Source organism: Pogoniulus pusillus, chromosome 26 (assembly GCF_015220805.1).
Source record: "Pogoniulus pusillus isolate bPogPus1 chromosome 26, bPogPus1.pri, whole genome shotgun sequence".
Classification (NCBI taxonomy): Eukaryota; Metazoa; Chordata; class Aves; order Piciformes; family Lybiidae; genus Pogoniulus; species Pogoniulus pusillus.
Window position 1 is genome coordinate 6,792,746 of NC_087289.1, and position 24,114 is coordinate 6,816,859.

At 43.3% G+C, this 24,114-nt stretch overlaps 2 protein-coding genes across 15 annotated transcripts in view; one reads left to right on the forward strand and one right to left on the reverse strand.

Annotated features, from left to right (window-relative positions):
* MCF2L2 (MCF.2 cell line derived transforming sequence-like 2) overlaps positions 1-24,114 on the forward strand; it is a 177,667-nt gene that overhangs the window by 89,438 nt on the left and 64,115 nt on the right. The gene's annotated exons all lie outside the window — the stretch shown is intronic.
* B3GNT5 (UDP-GlcNAc:betaGal beta-1,3-N-acetylglucosaminyltransferase 5) lies at positions 241-17,592 on the reverse strand. 4 transcript variants are annotated; one of them, XM_064165490.1, is made up of 3 exons: positions 17,411-17,592; positions 14,949-15,041; positions 241-4,502 (listed from the first exon to the last, which is right to left on the reverse strand). In XM_064165490.1, the coding sequence occupies exon 3, from the start codon at positions 4,171-4,173 to the stop codon at positions 3,037-3,039; it is 1,137 nt and encodes a 378-aa protein (XP_064021560.1). In that variant the 5' UTR covers positions 4,174-4,502; positions 14,949-15,041; positions 17,411-17,592; the 3' UTR covers positions 241-3,036. The 4 variants fall into 4 exon arrangements, with proteins under 4 accessions (XP_064021560.1, XP_064021558.1, XP_064021557.1 ...); XM_064165488.1 differs by lacking the exon at positions 14,949-15,041; XM_064165487.1 differs by lacking the exon at positions 14,949-15,041 and having other exon boundaries at positions 17,406-17,592.

Sequence of the window (24,114 nt, forward strand, 5' to 3'; positions counted from 1 at the left end):
GGTAGCAGCTTGGTAACCAAAGTTTGAGCTGTCTCCTTTCTTGAAAACAGTGATTTTTACTTTTGTTCCAGAAAATGTTTGGTTTGACACAATGGAAAGGAAGCAAAGTGTGAGGGGCAGAGGGGAGAGACGCAGTTTGAAGTCTTCTAAGAGGGAGCTGAGAATGGCATTTAAAAGCCAGTCAGTTATAAAAGAAAGCAACAAGATGAGATTTACTTTTGTTGTTATTTCATGTTAGACTTATTTCTTTTAAGAAAAACCATTTATTCAAAACAAATTTTACAAAACAATTGTCTTTTTGTGGTACAGAGCAAAGTTTAAGAATAAATACTGAATACTTTGTATAAAAATCAGTAATATCAAAGGGAAACTGATGCAAACCAAACAAACAGGTAAAAACAATTTTAGCATTAAATACGTTGTGCAACGTCAAACTCTTAATGAGGAGTGACCATTCAGGCTGAGGGGTTTATTTGTAGAAGTAAATCCTGACAGCCCTGCATTGGAGCACCAAGACTATTCTTAAAAAAGGTTCCAGATAAAGGTGTACAAATCTTAAGTCATTGTTTAGAACCAGGAAATAAGTTTTCTAGCATCTCCATTTTTTCCCAGAGGAGTGCCTTCATGCTTTCCTTTTTATTCAACAAGCAACTTCATTTCACTGCAGCAAAAGAAATCCATACTACAAACATGAAGGCCCTTTTAAGAAACAATCCAAACAAAACTCAAACCACCTGTAAAAGCAGTTCAATGGTGACCTCCAGATAATGGCAAACTACATTTAAGCCATGTTTTCAATGTTAGCAAGGTGATTACCCTATACAAGTTTAATCTACTTAAAACTTGCTTTACCTTTGTTTGATCGGTGAAAACAAATCCCAATGCATAGTTTTGCTGGAAAAAACTGTAGCCTTAATAGTACAGTTTGGTTGCACACTACACAGAAAGACCCTCTTTCCCTACAGTGAACAGGGTGGCTTGTTCTAGCAGTGCAGTTTTGCTGTGCAGCTTGTCAATTTAAATGGCTCACAACAGGTCAGAGACCTGATGAAGCAGCTTTCCTTCGGAATACTACTTTCTCTGTATGTGCATTTATTTCTCTGTAAGCCAACAGCTAATACAGATAAAGGGCTGTCTAGTTTCTTTTAGAAGAGAACATCCTTAGAATGGTAATCACTATGTTCAGGCAAGAAGTGGAACTGAATTTGTCCTTCAAGTATAGCACTTACATTCTTTAATCCTTTCTGGTGCTGATAAATTATTTGTGGGCTCTTTATATACCCAACATTTAGGCCCAGTTCTTATCCTTTTCCTTCTGGAAAACCAATTATAAACCAGGACATGTTTCACTTAATTCCAGTAGCTGCCTACCATCCCCCTGAAATGGCAGTTTAGAGAACAGTCAGCAAGCTCGCTCCCACATTCTGTCTATGCTAACATATGCTATTAAAATCTGCAGCACAGCTCCAAGGAGCAGTAGCAATTGTTTAAACAAAGTTCTGTATTTGCATCTTAAAACTGCTACATCCTGTAAAGTTGTTCTACAGTAAATTTAGTAGACAAATCAAGCACCTCACTGCTCCACACAGTGACAGACCTAGAACTTGTTCAAGCATCACTTCAGTTCACAAGCAGCATCTGACTGTAACTTGTGTGAGCTGTGTCCACTCCAGGAAGGGCTGTCACAGGTTTGGCAAATGACAACTAAAATACCTGTCCTGAGTCTATGGAAACACCGTAAGTGAGCTACACACAAAGACTGCAGACAGCCTAACACTTTGGTTCTGTGATACTTACATGGTACCATAGCACAAACTCAGAACAGCTGAAGTTTGAGCATCACTTAGTTCTATCCTGATTTACACCACACAGGTGATTTCCTCCTGTAGGTGATATGAACATTTCACTATATTCAAGGCAGGAATTTGTAAACACAAAGTAACCTGAACTTATTAAAAAAACACAACCAACCAACTTGTGCTTAAGACTTTGGGAGAAATACTTTAGTGATTTTGATTTGTGTGCTGAGTTTCTGTGGATCAACATCTCCTGTCCCTTCAATGTGAAGTCAACCTTTGTGCAGAAAATACCCTCTCTTTGTTAGTACAAGCACAACATTTTGCTTTTTCAAGTCTTTAACAGCTTCAAACAGCTATAGGTAACATTCTTGGGAACCTTTCCTTGCTTTTCATCTGTAGAACCATGAATATTGGAAAGCAGAAGCACTGTTAAAAGAAAACTGGTTTAGCTTATGTGCTTATTAAAGATCGGACTGTTTAAATACACTGCTTGGGTTTCAGAAGGCAGAGAAAGATTAGCAAAACCAGTCACGAGTAATATTTGATTTTCATCCTTTCAAGTTCAGTCCAGATCTAAAGAGAGCCCTCTTGTTACCTAGAACAACCAAGTCAGAAGGCACTCAAATACTGCTTCCCTCCTTAAAGATTTAGGGAGCTTTGAGAAGATTGTAGCAGGTCATCACTTCTAGCACTTGCTTTTTGTCAGCTGTGGAGGTCCAGACTTACTTTCTATGAAGCACTGAGAAATAGTGAATGTTTGTAACCAATTTACATTGCCATAGTCTCATTCATGAAGTCAGAAGTTGCATTTTTCTTATGTTTTCAAAGGTCTACTCCATTTTGATACAGCATTTTCTTTTTATATCATGTGCCTCAGTTCACACAGCTTTAGAAAAACAAACCAGCCAAAACTTAGACTTAGGGACAAGTTCAAAGTAACGGTATTTCAAATTCTAGAAGTCAAGTCCATTATAGTTAATTTCATCCAGAATTGCTTTCCTTGAAGAGTATATATATAAAAATCAAAGCTACAATATAAAAACTCAGAATACAACAGGAGAGCTATTCCAGTAAGAATTTCTGAACAGTATTTGGGACCAGCTTTCCTCATCCCACCCCCCAACTATTCACATTTCAGCTTTGCCTCTTTCCACGTTTCCATATAACTTTGAATAAACAGCTAGAACGTTGTTGCTCTGTTTTGGCTCAGTGGATCTTCAATGCAGATATTCAAGTATTAAGAAAATGCAGCTGAACAAGGGTATGTGTCCACATAGTACAGTTTACAGAGAAGCACAATGTTGACTAGTTTGCAGTACATTCTGCCCCAAATCCCTGAAGAAAACTTTTTAACTTTGGGATCTGTAGCCTGTTTCCAGAGCTGATGAAGATCATCTACGTGTCCATGAGATGTCATCATTTTGTTATAAATGCAGGGATGATATGGAGCCTTTCCTTCTCCAGAAAAAAATACATGAGATTGTGGTACAATTCCCATTTTATTGGCACAGAGACCCATGAAAACGTCATCTATATAAAGACTTGTATTGAGAGTCAGCGACGCCTCATAAACTTTGGCTGCTACATCATTTGATATGACATATGCAGCTCCTGCTGTGTAGTCAGGGTAAGAGGGCCACTGGTACATTTCATATGGAACGTAGTATTTGCTACTCTTGTCTCTTACTGGAGGGGATCCACGATGGACACGACCAATCCAGAGATCTTGAACACCCATTTGTGCTAAACTTTGAAGATAAGCGATGAGATTGGGCATATGGATAAATATATCATCATCTGCAGACATAATGAACCTGGCATGAGGACAGTAGGCATTCACCCAGCTAAACTGCAGAAGCAATTTCAGAGTAAGATTGTGAAAAGTATCCAAGAAGTCTTGCTGAATCAAGTCACTGTATTTCTGGTCTTCCAGCTGAAGTTCTCTTTGCAGCTGTGTTTGCTGCAGATGGTCTGTCGGTCGTCCTAAAGCAAAGAGAGTTTTGATGTTGGCATTGAGTTGAGAACGAACATACTGCTCATTACCCCAGGTTTGTCTAATTGCATCCCTCCGATGACGGTTCTCAGGAGAAGTCTTCACAAACAGCAGGAGAAGGACATCCTGCCGCTGACATTTCTCTCTGTGGTTGATCAAGTACTGGTAGCTTGATATTCTGTCCAAGTTATCTCTGTTGATAGAGAGACTGTCATTCACAAAATGGTAGCTATTTATGAGGTATCTGTAGGAATAGGACTTCATGTGGCTCATAATGTGATTATCAAACGATTCCCAAAAAAACATGAGAGACAGTATGAAGCAAGTGGCACATATCTGCAAAAAATGGCGTTTTCTGACTCTTCTGGGACTAACAAACATTCTGATAGTTTCTATAATCCCTATGCACGGTCAGGATCTGTGGGTTTACAGTGCCTGTGGTTTAGTTTGAGAGCAGTGTCACCACTTCAAGGTAAGTGTCCATTGTAAGGCACGTTGGCTTTCATTCAGTATCCTTTCATTCAGCTTTGTTCATAGATTTCACAAGTCATCTTTCTCAAAAAGTGTTTTTCTTTGATGCAAAGAATGTAGACAGTTTCCAAAGATGAGTCTCGCAGATGAATATTTTCCTTTTGTGGCATCTTGAAGTGAAAACTGCAGTTCTTAATCAGATCTTCTCATGTGTTCCTCTCCTTCATGAAGACAAATACCTACCAATCATAAGGGAGGAGAGAGAGAAAGGGTTTAGTGAGCTGGTTTTAGGTTTGGTCATGGAAATCAGTTGACTACTCAAACACTCCCCCTCACTGCCCACCTACACACCTCCCAAAGCCTGGCAGCGAGTTGGACTATCAGTAGCCCAGAGAAACCTTGAGGGAGGCAAGTGGAGGACAAGGGGAAGCTGACACAGAGGCTTCAGTTCTGACACAAGAAAGTCCTTGGGAAACCCCCCTGCCATTAACCAATGGATGACAGCATTTTGTCCAAACTCTAAGCTAGGAGAGATGAGCTACACCCTACAAATGACCGAGTTTACAAGCTGTCTCTGGGCAGCCCATTAAAGAGCCAGACCCAGCAGAGACCCACCCCTGCTCCCAGACGTGGCAGTGCCACTGGGCCCCCACCCAGCAGGGCCCCTAACAGGCCTTGCCCCCTCACAGCCACGGCAGGGCCCTGCGCTGCCTCTCCTCCCACTGCCCTGCCGGCTCTCAGCCAGCAAGGCCCGGGGCTGACTGGGAAGGAAGGGAGCGAGGCAGCCCTCACCCACTCTGGCTGCAGGCCGTGGGGCACACAGCTCAGGCCTCAGGACAGCCCCCTCCAACCCCGGCTCCTCATGGGGCCACAGCCTCCCACCCAGAGTGCAAGCACCACCTCTGTGTCATACCCCCGGCCCTCTCCTTCCTTCCCCAGCCCTAGCAGCACCTCAACAGCCGCCTGGCCTAGCACCTTCCCCACCTCAGGCCGTGGTGTCCGAGGGCAGTGCCGCTCTCCTGCCGCACCCCACAGGCTGGCACTCAATGGGAAGCGACCCCTGGCCTTGCAGACAGCCCGAGGTCACCTGAAGAGTGCCCCTGGTACAGTCATGCTCAAGGGGCACCTATTACCAAGCATCTCACGTATCACAACCTCCACTGGTTGGCTGAGGGAGCCGACAGACTGCAACCCAAACTAAGGTTATGCAGCAAGCTACAGGTTATGCAGCAAGCTACAGGTTATGCAGCAAGCTACAGGTTATGCAGCAAGCTACAGGTTATGCAGCAAGCTACAGGTTATGCAGCAAGCTACAGCAGACAGGGCTGCAGACCAACTCTTCAGCTAGGCACCCCTGGGCTACAGCTACACCTGTGCACTCCAGACAGCTCACACTCAGTGCTGCTCTCTCTGCTACCAACGAGGGGGTTAGGGAAGAAAAGAATTCAAAGCAGAAAAAGCCACCCAGGTCCAGCTTTATCACCCTGTGGGTCACAGGATTCAATTCTTGTAGCCAGAGCTGCCTCTAATAAACAAGAGCAGCAGTTATTTGCATACCCCCTAAAAACCTCAAGGGTGAGCTCTATCAGGCAAGAATTGTGGCACTAACATCGTAAGGAATGGCACCCCAGTAGGAAAGCACTTCTTGCCTGGAGACATGACTCCCAAAGAAAGAGAGCACAAGCCTCAGAAGTTACATCCAAAGGATTACTTTGCTCATCTAAGGTCTTGCAACTAGACAGCATGAGGAGAATGCAACAGAGTTAAGAAAACTTGAAGCAATTCCGCGGTGCGATTATCTACCACAGGAAGGTAACTGCTCAAATTGGAAACTCTGCACTGGTGCAGTTGAGGCTTGCAGACTGCAGTGCATAACAGAAAAGCTGCATGGGCAGTCTGGTGAATAAAAGCCACTCAGCGCTTTTTGTAGTATCATTTTAAACCCTTTTTATTTTAGAAACATGAAGTTGAACAATGCATCTCAGAGTTATAAACTCAGCAGCTTTTCAATAGACGCTACTGCAAAGCTTACCCTGGTTTCAGATGAAACACAGAGATGCAAACAAGCTGGAGAGTTACAGCAATCCAGACGTGTGATAGCTACTTTTGGAGGAAGGAGACTGAGCATACCTGCTACTTCCCAAGAGCAAGGATGAGTTCCACTTTTCCTCTGACCTATTTACTTATTTGTGCCCTTTTTCAAAACCCTGTATGCTGCATGAAGTTGACCAGTTAGCACAAATGCTACAGCAACACATCCCCCAGTCAAGTTTACAAAGTCAGGAGAACAAAAAAACCCCACACCACCAAAAGAGAATCAGCCTAGGCAGTCAGCTTGCCAACTAGACTTGTCCCAAAGGGGCACAAGGCCATCTACTTAACCACTTGAAGTTCAACTTGGGAAACACAGGAATCCTACCCACCAGATACAACATTTTTAGGTTATGCTTGGATAATATGTTTTGTCAATGATTTGCAAATCATTTCAGGCACTCGAATGAGCTGCCCAGGGAGGTGGAGTCACCAACCCTGGATGTGTTTAAGGGTTGTTTGGATGTGGTGCTTAGGGATATGGTTTTAGGTGAATCTTGTAGAGTAGTGTTATAGGTTAGATGTGGTGATCCTGCGTGTCTTTTCCAACCTGGATGTTTCTGTGATCTGCTAAAAGGAGACAGGGGAAACCACAAAGTGACAGGGATCACTTAAGACTAGCAGTGAAACCAAGGTATGTGACAGTTACTGCCCCTGGAAAGAATAAAAGCTCCCAGAAAACCAACCAAACAACAAAAGGAAAAGAATCACATAGAACTCACCATGGAAACCACCTTAACTACAAAATGGATAGAAGCAGACAAGAAATGCATAGAAACTAAGTTTCCTGCTCCCTAGCACCCCACTCTTCAAAGTCAGAGATGCTAGAAAGAAGCTTTTTGTTAAAGGAAAGCCACAAGAACAGATTAAAGGATGGAACAGTCTAAGCTGTCATTTCCTTGATCTAGTTCAGCCTTTAGTAGGCAGAAGTTGCTCAGAATCTTCCTCAGCAACATACCCCTCAGGTAAAACTTCAAAATGCAATTATAGCAGAACAACACTGATAAAATCTGAGGTCTATGCCTACCCCTTATTTCTCTCAAAAACTCTGGACACTTGTATTGAAGCGTCAATGCTTGAGTAGAATCTTCTTCACTGAACTTTTTATAGGCCACCTGTACACTCATCCTTTGGGCTTAGTCATGCTCTCCTTCCCTCAAGGGGAGAACAGGTTGAGTCACTGCAGGAGCAATTCACTGCTAACTGACTCTCCTAATTTTAAGAAGGGATACAAACCAACACAGCGTGTTCTCCCTAGCAAGAGGAAATGCCATGGAACAGGGATAAAAGCATGCTTGACAGCCCTTTTTCTGACTGTAATTAAGGTGTTTTGACTCTCAGTGTGGATTTTCTTACTTGTGGATTGGAAGCTCTTAGATCCACTCTGAGATTAGAGGCAGGTCAGAAGAACCATGTACCCATAAACCTCTCTTGTAGCTGCCTTTCCTTCCAACAGACACAGAGTTACATGCGGTCTTCCCCCAGCTGCAAGTACTGCAAGCTTTTTTCACCCTGCAGCAATCTTATGTTCCATTTCCTACAGAGGGTTATTTAACTTTTCAGTGTTACCACAAACATGACTGTCATTTGAATGTAGGAACTCTTTACAGTTCTATACTTCGCATAACAAACTATCCTAGCTCCACTTTTATCCCAGACTGAACACAAACTTGGCTGTTTGTAGAGTGACTAACGTGGAAACATGAGATCCCTGGGGAGCTTCTTTAAATGTTCACAGAAGTCAGTATCGAGTTAGTCTCAGGATAGAAATAGGAGTTTTGGAAAGTCCACTGAGCTGACAAACAGGGGAGACCCTAAAGAAATATGAAGGCACCTCAGACATGAAACACCAGAGACAGATCCTCACAGGAAGAGTCATGAAGAGACAACATTCACATAAAACACTCTAACACAGAGTTTTTCCAACTACCACCACCTTGATAAAACCCCCAACCAAAAAGACCACCTAACACGGCCCAGAGAGAACACCCCACAACTCCAGCTACCAACTGTGATATGGTACAACTTGATTTGATACACCACATCCCTGCACAACCTCTCTTATAGGACAAAAATCATAATGTCAAGTTATTTTTCACTCCTTCTGCTTAGGACAGAAGGTAAATTCAGACCATCAGTAGTTTTCCCAGGCTCCAGAAAGTACTATTTTAAATACAATCATTTTACAATCACATTTTAGTATCAGCTTGTAGCAACTCTTCCACATCACTGACTCTTGAATACAGAAAGGTCAGAATAGCTACCAAAAAGAACACCTTGGGAATTATAAAATGACTCCTCTTTGAAGTTAACTAACTGCTGATCTCTAGGTCCATGTCTCGTCCTTGGCTGTGTCAGCCACTTCATTTCTAAGAGTGCAGTTCCGCTGGACGATTTAGCACAATCAAAAGCTTACTGCTACCAGCTGGGGACAGCCTTATACTCACTCTTCCCCATGAGAAGGCAGGCCTGATCATCCTCACACATGGACCTTCTACAGCTTGGGACCTCTCTACAGCCTGCAAGTTCCTTAGTTTGCCTGCAACTTGCAGTTAGGGCACCATTTCCTGGAATGGTGCAATCAGTATTCTTGTGTGCTTTTTGTGCAGGTATTGAGGACTTCACATTGCACAGACACCTGATTTTCAGCAGGTGAACATTCAACACCTTGCAAAATTCCTTATATGATCAGAAGTTGCTCAGTCAAGAACAATCTGCTTTTCAATAAAGCAATGTGCACTGAAGTACAGCACTTACTTGAGGGGAGCTCTGTATCAGAACCAGCTACAGCAGTATGCTAAAAAATGAGATGATGAAAGCTACTATCACTTGCTACTTCTCATTGATGTGTAACACTTATACCGACTGGGGTAATCTCTAAAGTGTTCAATGGCAGAGAAATGTGAAGATGGCTCAGTAAAATGGCAGTTGAGGAAGCCATTTCAACTCCTTCAAGGATGGAGGCAAACTGGTTGTAAATGCTCAACATTGCCAGGAAGTAGCTGCCACTCGAGATTCAGATTCTAGAGAAGTTCTGCACTTGCTGTAACTGTTGAGGTAAAAGAATGAGTCATTTCTTTCCCTTACAATGGGCATGAGCTTCCCAGGTGCTCCAAGCACATCCAAATGGAGCCATCTGCCAGAATGGATAGACTTGTCTAAAGTTGCTTTCATCAGGATCAGTTCCCTGAAACATCTCCTGTGCAAACAGGAGAGGAACAGGACCCAGGACCACAGCTTTCAAGAACCAGTCTACATTTGAACTGCATTTTTCAGTTGCTTTACCCTGCTACTTCTATATCCACTGCGGGGTCTTCCCCATACGACCTAAAGGGAGGACTCTTTTCCAGAATGAAAGCCCCTAAAACACGAGTCATTCAAGACATTTTGCACAAAACATACAAGCATCAACATGAAAATCTTTGCTCTGTGTGCAGCATATTGGGTGAAAAGAGCCATTTGTGCTGACAGCAAGGATAATGTTCTGAAGTTTGAGTCTGGAAAAGTTTTGCTAAGACAAAAACAAGCAAAGGGGCAAAAACATTAACTGCAGCTTGAGGCATTAACTGCCATCATGAGGCATGGATGGCAGAACTTAAGCACTGAAACCATTTGCACAACACTAGCCTTTCTACTTCAGCGTGAGACTTCTGTCAGCACTTCCAATAGCCTCTAGAAAGCTCCCTCCTCATTTTATATAATTTCTATTTGTGCTTACAACTTTATCTGGAAGCTTCTGTACGAGTGGTGCAAAGAATTTTCTAGGGATTATGTATCACTTCACCTCGGGCACCTTGTCTGCCAAGTGGATGAGGACCACAAAAGCCATTACACAAAGGATGAGCTTGCCACGTTTTCTATCCCCCATTGGTGTATCTGCCTCTCTACAAAAGTGCATTTCAGACAACCTTGCAAAGAGGATATCCCATTGACACACAGAAAGCTTTGAGATGAAGGTTAACTGAAGGCATGTTTTCCATGTACTAGAGAGCACAACTGTGAACTATCAAGCAGTTGAGGACCCAGTCCAAAGCTCAGCACTGAAAGAAGAATGCAAGTCTTCTAGCTACACATTAATGCTGAATCACATTTCCTATCTTTCCTATCACATCAACACTCATGAGCTACAACATCCCAGCCCCATCTGGTCAGTAATTATTTTTTGCTGCCTGTTTTAAGTAAACCCATTCAAATATTTATTTTCAACTAGAGATGCTACTTCCTGTTGCTTTATTCCTGCCCACAAACCTAGGGTGATTTCTATTCCAGTCTACAAACCATACCTGAAGATCAAGCTGAACAACTACCTGAAGTAGGCTTTCTCCATGTTAACTGCCAATCTAAAAGAGGAAGTCAATTTTAAGACTGATAATGAAATGCAAGACTAGTAGTTTAAGCTGTCCTTCTGTGGGCAACACTTTGAAACTTTTTTGGAAAGTATTCTTAGTAGGCAAAAAAAAAACATTAAATACAGTGAGTTAGAAGGTGCATGAGGGACTCATTTAAATAGGCTAACACTGTTGTAACCATGACCATTTCTAAACCATACTAGACTTTGCAATCAGAGTTCTGAATAAGTATTCTCTCATCTGCTCTCCAGCTCATCCCTTTTCCTCAGACTACAGTTCAGCATCAAACTCTAGACAGCTCTCCCATATTGCAGCAAGAGTTTACAGTAAAAAAATCAACTTTACATCTGTCACTAGCATGTGGGCACTGAGGCAGCAAGACAGACAAATTGGAAGTTCAGTCTGTAGATTAGAATGCAGGGCAGGAGCAAAGATGTGCCACTGTGTTGTTTTATTTTCAGCTAGACCAATGATGATAAAACATGGAATTCAGGTCAAATACTGGTTAACTTACAGAGTACAGGAACTGGTGTGGTTTCTTTAGTGTACTATTGGACTAGTTATCTCCAGATTTATGTTAGGAATTTGCATATCTCAGCTGTGCCAAGTTCCCATAGCAAAGTTTCACCCCATTTAGACTTCCCAAACAGCTCAGCTGCATAAACTCACTTTCCCTCTTAAGTATGGCTCATTAACCTTAGACAAGTACCACATTGCCTTGCCATCCAGACACCTTATATACTGTATCAGCAACGAGCATGACAGAACTTCTGGATCACCCCTTTCTGCAAATCTTTTCCTCCAGTAGTTTATGTTCCAAAGCATAGAATACAGCCGTGGGAGACAAGTCTGCAGGCTGGTTTGTCCACCAGTAAACCATGCACGCAGGAGTTCGAGGGTGCTGGGCTGCAGAACCCTAGTGTTGATTCCTATCCTAATGGTACCTGGTCAATAAGAATCAACATCTCTTTCGTTAAACTCTTCCACTCAGATGGCTTAAGCCACGTAGTTAGGAACAGAGTTAGCTTTCAGTTCTTTACATCCATTTGAGAAATTAAGGCCCAAATTAGGCCCCAATCCTATGCACAGGGATACTAGAAACTACAGACAAAACATTTATCTGTTGCTGGGGAAGTATCCAGGTCTTCAGATTCAAGACCATGCTTTCCCCATATACACATGCCCAGGAAGGAAATAGTCTAACAGTAGACTGAAGCAAACATGCACAGAGATGCTGTTCAAAGCACACACCTACACATAAAGGTCTCCTAGAAACATAAGCAGGTCCTCTTAACCACAGGATTAGACTAGAGAAGCAGTAGCTCTGTGGAGGAAAACAGTACTTCTATCAACATCCAGAGGAAGCACCTGCCTATATAATAAACAGATGAGCTGTCTGTTGAGTGAAAAATCACAAGAAGACCCCCTTTAAGATAATCCCCATCACCTCCACAAGTGTATCAGAGGTGCTATTGCCACAACACTTCAAAGCTGTCTTCTTGAGATCACCAAAAGCAAATATTGCTTAAGCCACTATCTTTCCTTACAAATCTACAAGCACTTACAGTCACTGCACACTCTGTTCCCTTGGCCCTTAACAGAGTCATGCCTTGTTCATTCTCACCGCCCTCCTGTTTGCTGCTGTGCATAGCTGGCAGCAATTCTTATACTGGAAGAGAAAAATGTAGTCTGCTTGAGGCAGCGGGAAGATGAAGTTATTAACGACTCTGTCTACCACAGTTCAAGTACCCTCACTGAGAGCTACTAACATGTCATTGTCCATAACAAGCCACAAAACAGAATCCCTCATCTTCAAATAAGAAAAAGCCGAACAAAACAGCTGCAAAGCACTCGCAACATGTTTAATATGCAGTGAGATTTCTCCAAGACTGAAATCTTTCTAAATTAAATGAACTTACTCATTCGCGTTTAACCAGAAGTACTTGTCTGTACTTAAGAGAAATGGACAGTAGGTCACACTACTCAATAACATCAAGAGTCAGTAAGAATAGCTGGATGTATATTTGCATATATATACACACACTTCTCTGCCAGAAGGCCAAGAATGTAACAGAACTACATACAGCAGTAGTACAGACACAGCACCAGAGTAATAACTGCCACTAGGGTTAAGTAGAAGCTACAAATGAAATTCACTGGGAGCCAGACCACAAAATACCAGTCTATGGACTAGAAGGAAGCTACAAAGACAGGAGCTGCAGCTTACAAGACAGAGATGACTTGAGGCAGAAGTTAAAAGACATTTGTTCATCCTGATCATTCTAGAAAGTTGAGCTCTGAAAGCAATGCAATTTAAAGTTAGTACTCAGTTACCAAGCAACCACCTCAGAAGAGAATTAGCCCTAAGTATGGTACTTTCACCACTACAAGGGTTTCCTACTAATAATGCAGTAAGTATTGTATTGAGAAGTCAGAAAAGTTATAAGGAAGAGCTGAAAACCCACTTTATCTAAACACATGGATTACAATATCCCTGTACAGTGTGAAGGCAAAAAGAAAATTCATCCATCCTCCATGGAAAAACATCACTAATTTGGGGAGGCTTGGCACACCGTGGTGGCGTTTGATGAGACAGAGTTCAAAGTTAAGAAAAGCTGTAAATTCTCCTAAGACAAAAGGGTAGTTTAAGTCAACTAGCACAAAACTCTTCAGGTTTGTGTGAGTGAAACTGAAAGAAACAAAAATTGCAGGGTGCAGCAGCAGAATTGTAAGTAGAAGGTGACTCATGCCAAAAAGTTCATTCAATTTGAAGCAGTTTGCCTCAACTCTAAACACAGAGAGGACTACCTAAAATCCGCTCCTTTGCCACCATTTCCGCAAACACTTCCAACAACGTCATTCACACTGACAAAAGTGCTTTATTTCAAAGCTGCTGCACCTGAAAGGTAACAGTGCACCTTCAGGACATGGCAACATCCCAGTGTGCTTTGAGTATCCAAACTTCAAGACTACATCCAACACTCTGCAGATGTTACCAAACACACAAGCCTGACCTCGTGAAAGTGGCTCCCAGCAAGCCAACTTTTTGTGCGCTAAAAGGCAGAAACTCCTAGAGTCTATAATCTAGCAGTATGTCTCCCTTCATAGTCCTTCAGACTAAGGTGCTTTCACTTACAACATTCCCTCCTTTCGAGGCCATCTGTCTGCAGGTTAAGCAGTCTTAGGATCTGTCATTTTTTTCCCCCTGGGTTTCTGCACATAGCAGCATCATTTCCAAGCCACGATTGCACCTAAGCTGAAGACCAAACTATGCAGTCACCCAAGCAACAGGTAAACACTAGGACTGGTACAGGTTCATTCTAAAGAGCTGCTGTTTCCAGGCAAATGAGCTATGTTTCATCACCCCATTTTCCATATGCTGTGGCAGTTTCCCCATTGACTGGAGAACTCAAGTCATTTTTAAAGACCTTTCCACAGCATTCCCCAGGTTGCTGTTGGAGTCAAATGTCCTAGTCACAAAACTTATAAAAAAGGGGAAACCACCTTCCAAGTGTCCATAGCTATGATTTCAGTCTTTTCAGACTCAAGAATGCACAGACTTCAGTTTGGGAGCTGGAACACAATTGCCCAAATGTTGCAAAGACTCCAAATACACAACATCTCTTGTGCAAGTGGAAAACCCTGCTGTCACTCCCAGCCAGCCTGACACAAGCGGCTCACACGCTGCTTCCCCCTTGAACTTTAAGATTAGTTATTACTGGTGGCCAGCTGAATATTCAGATAGCCTCACCCTAGATATGCACACCCTGGGAAACCGAGGAAGGTACTTCACTGAACTGCAAGCACCACATGGAAGGAAGATTAAGTGGTGTTAATCCAGCACTCTGGTTCCCTGCACCAGTTTCTAAGAGTTAAAAGGCCCAGCAAGCCTACTGTGTTAACAGTTAAAATCCAGCAAGTTTTCCTCGCAAAAAAACCCTCAAGAAGGAACCACTCAAAACCCAAACGCTAATACCCCCAAAAGAACAACCTAACAAGAAAAGCCCTCAATACTTCCATGCTTTTAGCAAGCAACATTTTCAAGTTAAAAGATCACCCCGACAATTCTTCAGGCATAGACTGATAATCACAGGAGGTGAGGCAATGCTCAGGACATCAGGTGCCTAACGCTGTAGGTGAAGAGCAACATGGAACACGAGCCACTGGCATTTCAAACGATAAGCGATGACTTGCAGTGTTTTCCACACGCTTCTCCCTCATCTGCAGGCGAATTACCATTCCTACCTTCAGTACTCACTACTCCAGTCTGGCCAGATGTCAGAGACTGTCCCAACTGCTCCTTTGGGCTGCATGAGCAACCAGTTTGCTTCTCAGCATCTTAGAGAAGACAGAAAGTGATTCACTCAATGGAAGAAAACTAGTAAGCAGATACTGTTATTCTATTTCTAAAGAACACCAAAAACCCCCAAAACCCACACACCAACCCACTCCAAAACCTTAGCAGTGACAAAGCCTGCACTTTCACCAAGACACTACTTTTCTGCATGAAACAGGTGATGGGCTTCTGTTAAAATAGATCTTTTCAAAGCAACTACCATAATACCAGAGCAACACACAGCTCTGTGACAGTCCAGCCTTCTGGAATACTGCTAGAATATTCCATGGCTGTTGTCACCAACAGTGATTTAATGTCTCCTGCCAGGCTCAACAAGGGGGGAAAATAAGCTGGTGTTTATCCTCTCTTGGAATACAACTATTTTCCCCTTCCAAAATAATCTATCCCTTTGCTAACCCCATCCTTTTCCCTTTCCAACCGCTAGAAGAAACTCGAGAATCAGGGAGAAGCGAGAACATGAGAGAGGCACACAAAATAGATTTCAACAGTTCCACTAGTAGTTTCAACACCCAGGTGTAAGCCTTGGCAGTCACTAGATGAAGATGCTGCAGGACAAGAAAGCAGCATGAACCAAGCTCTCCACAGCTCTGTGCAGTCAGAATGGAACTAGGGCCTTTTGTCATCATTTAGGTGCTTACAACGGAGTAAAGTCAGTCTCCGTTCTCTAGCTATTTTACGGGTTTGGTCAGAAGCAGATAAAACTCCTTCTAAAAATCTCAGGTGTTGTCCGTGCTCCCTATAGTTAGTGGGGAGCCGATGCGACTCACCCCTTTCCCAAACCTCGCCGTCCCATTCTCCCGCCCAGCTTGGAGCCGCCGCCCCCGTGGCTGTTCCCAAGAGCACCTACGCTCACCTCGGTGCTAAGAGCATCCTAAACTCCCCCCAAAAGTCTGAAACCTAAAAGGCTCGAAAGTACCCGCAAACTCATGCTGGTGCGGGCTGGAGGCCCCCCAAGGCCGCCTCCGCGATGTTTCCGCCGATTGTTGTTGCCGCTGCCCGGCGCCCTCGCGAAACCCCAAGTTAGCGCAAACCGATCGTTAGCTTTCACACCGCCCCCTTCCCCGGGGCATGTGCGGAGCGCCGGGGGCAGCCCAGCAAGGGAGAAAAGGGCAGAGATGGAGCGGGGAGAGAAGTGCTTTCAGCCACGCGGCTGCAGCCGCCCCTGCGGAAACAAAGGAGGGAGCCGGTCGGGTCCTGCCCCTCGCACAGCCTCCGGCCGCCGCCAGCCTGCAGTGTCCACGACCGCAGCCGGTCCAAGGGGAAAAAAAAAAAGGCAAAAAAAAAAAAAAAAGCGCCAAACCCACTCCACAACCGAAAAAACCCCACCAACAGCCAAACAAAAGCTTTTAAAAGTTCTGCTTAGCGCAACGGTTCTTTTTGAAAGCGGTCCGTATCCCCCCCCCCCATTTCACCTAAAGCGCTCTATCAAGCCGGTCTCCGTGCGGAGCACCCCCAGCCGCTGTGAGCGCGGCTTGCTCCCACCCAGTCGCAGTCTCCCAGCCGGGCTGGAGCTCCCGGCGTTAACGAATGAGGCCCGAACGGGAGGGCTGCCCCGGCACTCTCGGAGGTGCGTCCCCATGTTGCAACCTAGGGCAGAGTGGAAAAACTCCAAGCAGGATTTGCGAGTTTCTTGGGTGGGTACAGTTGATGGGGGGGGGGGGGGAACCAAAACAACTCCTTAGTTTTCCTGGAGTAAAAGAACCCTTTGGAGAAACTGGAACCCGGGAGGGGTAGCAGGAACAAGAGGCGGGAGGAACCAGCACTGCTTTGAATGGGTTACTTCATGACAATGCTCGAGTGGCTGCGAGTTTTCCCTCCACGGTTCAGGGAATGAGAAAGACCCTGAAAGGGCCACCAAATTAAAAAAACATTCTGCTTATTAAAAAAAAAGGCAATCGACCTCCATACAATGAGATTTAGATAAGCCAAACCAGACATTAAAACCGCACTGAAGTTTGGGTCCTGTTTGTCACATACATTGAAATTCCCCAGCCCCGACAAGCCCTTCCTTAAGACGCGGACATGGCAACCGGGTACGGGACTAACAGATGCGGTCTACAGCAGCTTTATACAAGGCGGCTGGAAAACTTGTTCGTCCAACGCATGGAACCGCAATGCCAGAAAGGCGGAGAAGACACCCTCCTCCCCTGAAGAGACCAGCTCTTGCAACCCGTGAAGTCTGGCAAAGAAAAAAGGCATTTAGGAAGACGGAATTTTCCGCCAATGTTAATTACCCAGCTACTCGCTCAGCACACAGACGAAGAACGAAGATGCCGGCTGCTCTCTGCAAGCGAACAAACTTAGAAGGCGGGAGAGGAGACAACAGCCAGCACGGATTCATGTACCTCACCAGGACAAGCGGACGGCGAGCTGCCTCCTTCTTCTACTCCGCTTTCTCCCTCCCTTCTTTTCCCCAGGGAAGAGGACTGGACTGGCCCAGCACCACCACCCGCCTAGCACAGGACCGCCCCGCTGGCGTGCAGCATTTGCGCTCCCTCGGCCCGCCGAGCCAACTGCCCTGCCCCGCCCCGCCCCGCCCCTCCTCCCGCTCCGCCCTCCCCCGGGCTCGGCCCCGGCGCTCCTGCTCCTCAGGTGTCCCGCCGAGGATAAACAGCCTGTTCGCCCGCGGCGCTGGCTGACTTTGGGATTATCCATACTCCCGGTGTGCCGGGTTGATGCGACCTTGGAGGTTTTTACTCCCTTCCTCTCTGCCGTGGAGGTGAAGATGAGACTACAGTGCGCCACGTGGGGAAAGTTCACTGTGCCATGAGTGTCTTGCAACGACAGTCAAAGCACTAAAAATGTTTCTTAGAAGTTCAACATCACTTATCTTCTAAAATATTTTAAGGGTCACAATGGAAGTTTAGCTAATTGTTGCTCTGAAAGTTTCCCAAGTGCTAAATAACCTCTCGCAGATGGGTGCTTAGTTTGTAGGTCACTCTGAATTGTGTTTGTTTCACACACACAGTGTGTTCTGGTCTTGCTTTATTCTCATTTCTTGCTCTATTTCTCGTAGGAAATCTTCAGAGGAGGAAGGAAGGGTTTTTCTCTTTCACCTTGTTGACAAATCTTGGTGATTCATTTGCATAATTTTAAGGAGAGGGCCAGATTCACCGAATTACATCAGTAATAAACCAGTCTCCTTGGCTGGTGGATTAAGATGGAAGTATACAAAAAGGCAAACCAAGTGCTATGAATGTGATGCCTTTAGGTGCAAAAACAGTTTGCAAAACTTTTGTAAAGAGAAAAATTAGGTTTAAAAATACGCCCCATGACTCATTTAAATGAAGTTGAAAAGCTACTGTAATGCTATGGCTGGTAGAGTTTATTGCATTAGATTTCTCACTGAATATAAATATCAAACACAAGCCCATTGTGTATCTTCCACTCTTTCAACATGACTGTGATTGATGTGAATCATTCCTGACCTCATCACTGCCTTCACTGAAATTTAGCTATTGAATATCATGACGACCAGCATCTCTTGCTTTACAACCATAACTTTTAGGACATCTTTGTGAGGTGAGGAATGGTTTCTTTTTTACACATAAGAGAGAAAGTCAGAGACAGGAATACTGTTATCAAGGACATCCAAAAGTAGAGCAAGGGAAAGCCCCAACCATCTAACAGTTTGATAGAAGGATGTGTTGCTTTGTAATACCAATTTTGCTTGAGGAAACTTCAAGGCCTGAGGAGTTTTTCACTTGATCTCTCCTTTCTCCTCTTGTATGTCTTAATATGACTAAACACTTCCCAGCAGCCTTCTCAGATTTATTTCTGTAAGACAAAATGTATGATTTTTTACAACTGGCAGTTCACCCTAGCAGGAAAAGTTTGTAAATCATTGTGGACTTGATGATCTCTTTGGGTCCCTTCCAACCCCTAACATCCTGTAAATTTGGCATGGTATCTAAGCAGTATTTAAATAACAGTTGAAATAACCTCATAAACAAAGCATCATTCATTTCTCTTACCAAAATGATAACTGTTGGGTTTTTTTCCCCAGTTCACAAATAGTTTTCTTTTTCATAAGTTTGTTCTTCATTCTTTCTTTTAGATGTTACTCCATTTGAGCATTTCATCAGTGATAAAACACACTATTTCAGAACAAGAAATTCTCAATTATAGATATTTTTAAAACTTTGGAACTCAGATTTATTGGCTGGTGATACCAATTTCCATTTTTCCTGGTTTTCTTTTCAGCTGAAATTGGTAAAACCAGAAAGAGAGAGAAGTATTCATTTGTGCTTTAGCCAAATACAACTGTAAGCATGCAATTTGAAATTAATGTTTTTAATGTTTAGGAGGCCAGCTTACCAAACACAACCATAAAGAAGTCTCAACTCAAAGTCAAATATTCCAATGACATCTAAAAATTCAACCCAGAATACTTCTGTGTTATCTGTGTCTTGATAACACAGTTCCTAGAAAACATAGCTGCGTTTTCGGAATCAGGAGTTACCTTTAGAATTGAAGATGTGTGTACAGGAAAACACAATAATTCAGACATAAACCAAAAGTGACTGCTCCTAATCAGCAGTACAAATAGACACAGTCCATTGTGGCTGACTTTGTCTTACAGTTGTGTCTACTTTTTTTTCCTGAAAAATGGCATCTGCCATTTGATGGTTCTGAGCCTTTTTGAGTCTATGTGGAGCCCTGAAATTGTCACACAATGCTGTCAGAGGGGCTGTAATAGGTGCCTCTGGCCCAGCTGCTGCCTTCCTCATCTTATAGACCTATTCCAAAAGGATGGACTAGCATGATCAAACAGCATCTGTGTGCCCTAATTGTTGTGTTATCCAGTGCAACTGAGTACACAGAGCCTGTATACTCAGGTATTTGATTGCTATAAAGAGGATTTTTAAATCCAGAAGTGCCGTTCTGTTTGATAAACTAAAAGCAGCTTATCTGTTTGATAAGCTTAACCAGTGCCCTCTGTTCAAAACTTGTAATTTTGGACTCTCATTGTCTTTACCTCCAGGTAGCTTTCATAATTCTTATCATGTTGTATTCTAACTAAGCCTTTTAGTTTGAGCTTTCAGATCTGTGTGCTCATGAGGTGTGTCTTGTATGAGAAATCTAATGTTCTTCCGTTACCACATGATGCTGAGCATAGGCTGTAAGTATAAAATGGGCATTTTTATCAAGCCATACGGAGGGTACCCTTTCTAGTTCTTCTACAAGAGTGGCTGTGGGCAGCCTGTACTGATGTTATTGTAGCAAACTGACCAGAGAGTTCATGGAGTCCCAGCTACTGCACTCCTTAGTATCTTACATGCGTTAGTATCTTACATGCAGTAACTATTTCATGGTGATATTTTTCAATTTATTTTCAAACTTTGTTATGGGGACATGAATTGGTCAGATGTTCTGTGACATCATTTTGTGAAAGGAAATCTGATTCATAGGTCTACTGTGATGACAGTTTCACAATCAGTCTAATCTCTTTTCTGGCTGCTGCTGCCCTTTCTTCCTCTCTCTGCACATGCACTCCATTGTAGTCCATTTGTATCCCTTGTGCAGCTGCAGCTGTTTAGCTAGTATGAGTTTTTGTGAGGTTAATCTTGACCCAAGTCAACTCATCTTGCTTTCCAGTTTGAGTGTCCATATAGGTGTACAATCACTGTCAAGTGCAAGGAAGGGGTGTGATGTGACTGACCAGGAACTTGCAAAGGTGTATGTTTATTCCTCCACAGTTATGGAGTGGATAAGCTGATCAAGAAACTGCATCCAAAGAGTTTATATTGTTGTCCATCAGATATTACACTGAATTTCCAGGACATTTGGAGTATTTTCTGGCTGATTGCCTTTGGATCAGATTCACTCATCACTTTTCTATTCTGTTTAGTGCTGTAAGTGCTGGGAGACCTTGTTAGTCAATGTCAGTGCTTGTTGAAACCACAAAAGTATGACAACTGTTCCTGGACTTTCTGACCAATGTATATGGAAGTGATAGGTGTTCTGTGGCAGGAGTTACAGCAGTGTCACTTGTGCCTGACTTTCAGTCATGTCTATTACTACTGAATAATGAGCTAGAAAATGGGTGGGTTTGTACTCAGATGTGGCATGTCACCAAAGCAGCATAGTTTCTGCTTTCTGAATTAAATTCTCATGAAACTGTAAGCTCTTCCAGATCTTATATTCAGATGGAATTAACATAATGAATGACCAAGCTCTAGGTTTTTGAAGTCTGAAGTATCATTTATGCCAAGTTTAAGGACATAGGATGGCTCTAGCTATCACATATGCAGTGTACTGCTGTGTATATGCAAAATAGTCACCAAGTAGTACACAGTCCAAACTCATTGTTTATCCTCTGAACATGTATGTTGTTTTCTTTACATGCTGAAAACATCTGGGGAGTGTCTGACATCACTTTTCTGCACAACAGCAGTCAGCTGTCACTTTGCAAACTTACATCTTGCAACATGCAACTTGCAGGTCTGCGCCTGAAGGTGTTTGTGCCCTTAAATAACAGGTTTCAACTGCAGAGCTGGATATGATTTACCTTTAAGAGTCCTTTAAATCCAGTGTATCTTAATATCAGGGTCAGACCTATGCTTAGTGTTACAAATCTAATTAGGACTGAAGAGCTTCAGAAATCAGTCTGTTCATCAGTTTGAACATGAGAATAACTAAGTATATCACTGAATCATCAGATTGTGCAGGTAGATCAAGGTAGTGCTTTTACCCTGGGTGAAGAATTAGAAGCTATTTTCAGCATGAGAATATTGTGCCAGAGCCCTAATCTAAATCAGCAATAGCAAAGTTGCACTGACATTAGGTCTGGGAATTGTTAAATTTAGGTCTGGACTGGTGTCAAAAATACTGGTAGCTCAGGGAATGCTGATAAAAGCTTTGGTGTCTAAGTGCTTGTTTTAATCATCAGAGCTGCACATGGCAGGAGAGAGTAACTAAGATCACTGATTATATTAGCGATTAGGCTTAAGATGCAGAGCCTTTACAAGAGGCAGAGATGTAGAATCATGGAATGTTTTAGGCTGGAATGGGCCTTAAGACCATCTAGTCCAACCTCCCCTACCATGGGCAGGGACATCTTTCATTATGTTAGATTGCTGAAAGTCCCACACAACTTGGTCTTTAGCACTTCCAGTGATGGGGCATCCACGGCTTCTCTGGAGAATCCTCATCATAAAAAATGTCTCCTTATGTCCAATCTAAACCTGCCCTCTTTAATTTTAAAACCACTGCCCTTTCTCCTGTCACTACAGACCTTGATAAATGTCTTTCTCATCATCTCCCTTCATATTTTGGAAGGCCATAATAAACTCTCCCTGGAGCCTTTTCTTTTGAAAGACTGAGCAACCCCGAAAGGGGGATGAACTTCCCCTTTTATGTGGTGTGAGTAAAAACCATTGCCAAGGTTTCCCTGTAGTCTGCAAATGCAAGATGTAACAAATGTCATTAATATAATATAATATAATATAATATAATATAATATAATATAATATAATATAATTTTCTTTACAATTGAGACAATATTATTTTGGTCAGTGGTTGAGACATAAGCATTTCAGCAGAAGCCCAACAGCGTGTCTTTCTGGTCTAATTTCCAGGCTCCTGAAAACTTTCAATTGGTAGAAGGGAAGAACTTGGCAGCCTACATTTTAAAAGAGAAACTGTGTTCTTGACTTCATTGTTGTGAGCACAGAGAACTGTTTTCTTTCACCAGACTTAATAAAAGAGCAGTCAGCAGGAGAAATTTCAAGAAGCCACTGGCCATTTCTTGTTTGCCATCATCTCTTTCAACCTTTACAAAATCTTTGTTTTCAGAGAAGTTTCCCCATTGGGCAGATTGGCTCCAACACTTACGACTCTAATTACAGCCTAAAGGGCTGGGAAGATCTTTGAAGTGAAGTGAATGCTGCCGTGTAGAGAGATCTGGCTGCTGATAGAAACGTGTGTAGAATAGCGAAGGGAGACATATTCCTATTATAGATCCAAATAGTTCTGAGAACGGGGAAAATTATTGTGAGCAGGAGAAAAAAAAGCTTAATGCTACAATACAGTGGTTTATTGAGTGCTCTGGAGGAGGCTTCCTGAAGTCTTTGTGTCTTTGCTACCAAAGAATCTGAGAGGCAGAGAAAAGCTGAACTAAACGCTCTCTCTGTTCACATGCCCTCTTACAAAATTTGCACTTAACCAAGCATCAAAGAGGGGTAAGCAGCCACTTCTGCTATTATCTCTCATACCTGCTTGCTACTGGATGCTAAGGTTATTTTAACACTCTTCAGAAATTCCAGGAATTCCTCAGCTTGTTTTCTATGCAGTTGTTCTGCTGCCTGCTGGCTCTGGGCAAGCTGCTGGAATGCAGCTGGCCACATGCGCATACTGGATGGCTGATTTGTTGTAGGCATATGGGGACGATTAGGATCAGAGGTATCTTCTGTCTTGCTCTATGTCACAGGAATGTGTGTGCTCCACTTGAAAAGCTTTAGAAACTTCACAAAGAACGCAGTCAATGAAGGTTCATTTGCATCTTCTGCTGCATGGCTACTTGCTAAGCCTCTACAGGACTTTACTAAAGTCCTGCTCTCTCCTATCCTCTGATCCATCTCAGGGTTTGTAGAGCATATGCAAGTAAAAGCTGCTTTGCGTTGGTTTAGGACTGGACGTGGGCCTGAAGGCTTCTATGTACTTTCTCCCCTAACTGTAGCTGTATCACCTCTCCATAAACACCTGTGGCTTACAGGGCTGACAGTCAAGGCCTTTCAACACATGTCTGAAGGACACTAAGAAATCCCAGGTAACACAGGCACAAGCCAAGGAGCAGAGGATATTACTCAGCACTGTTTTCACTGCCAAGCTGGTGGATGGGGCAAGAGCAGGAGAGGCTCTGGTATGATTTTATACCATGCCTTGTCAGATGGTCACACTTTCTCTTTAAAGGGTGGCAATCTGCTAAGTGGCTAAGAAACCACTGAATCCAGCTGGAAGCAGTCAGGCCTCTCAGGGTGTAAAATACTCCAGACAAAGCTGCCAAAGTACATCTGCCTTCCCCATACACTTTCACACCAGTTTCAGTGAAAT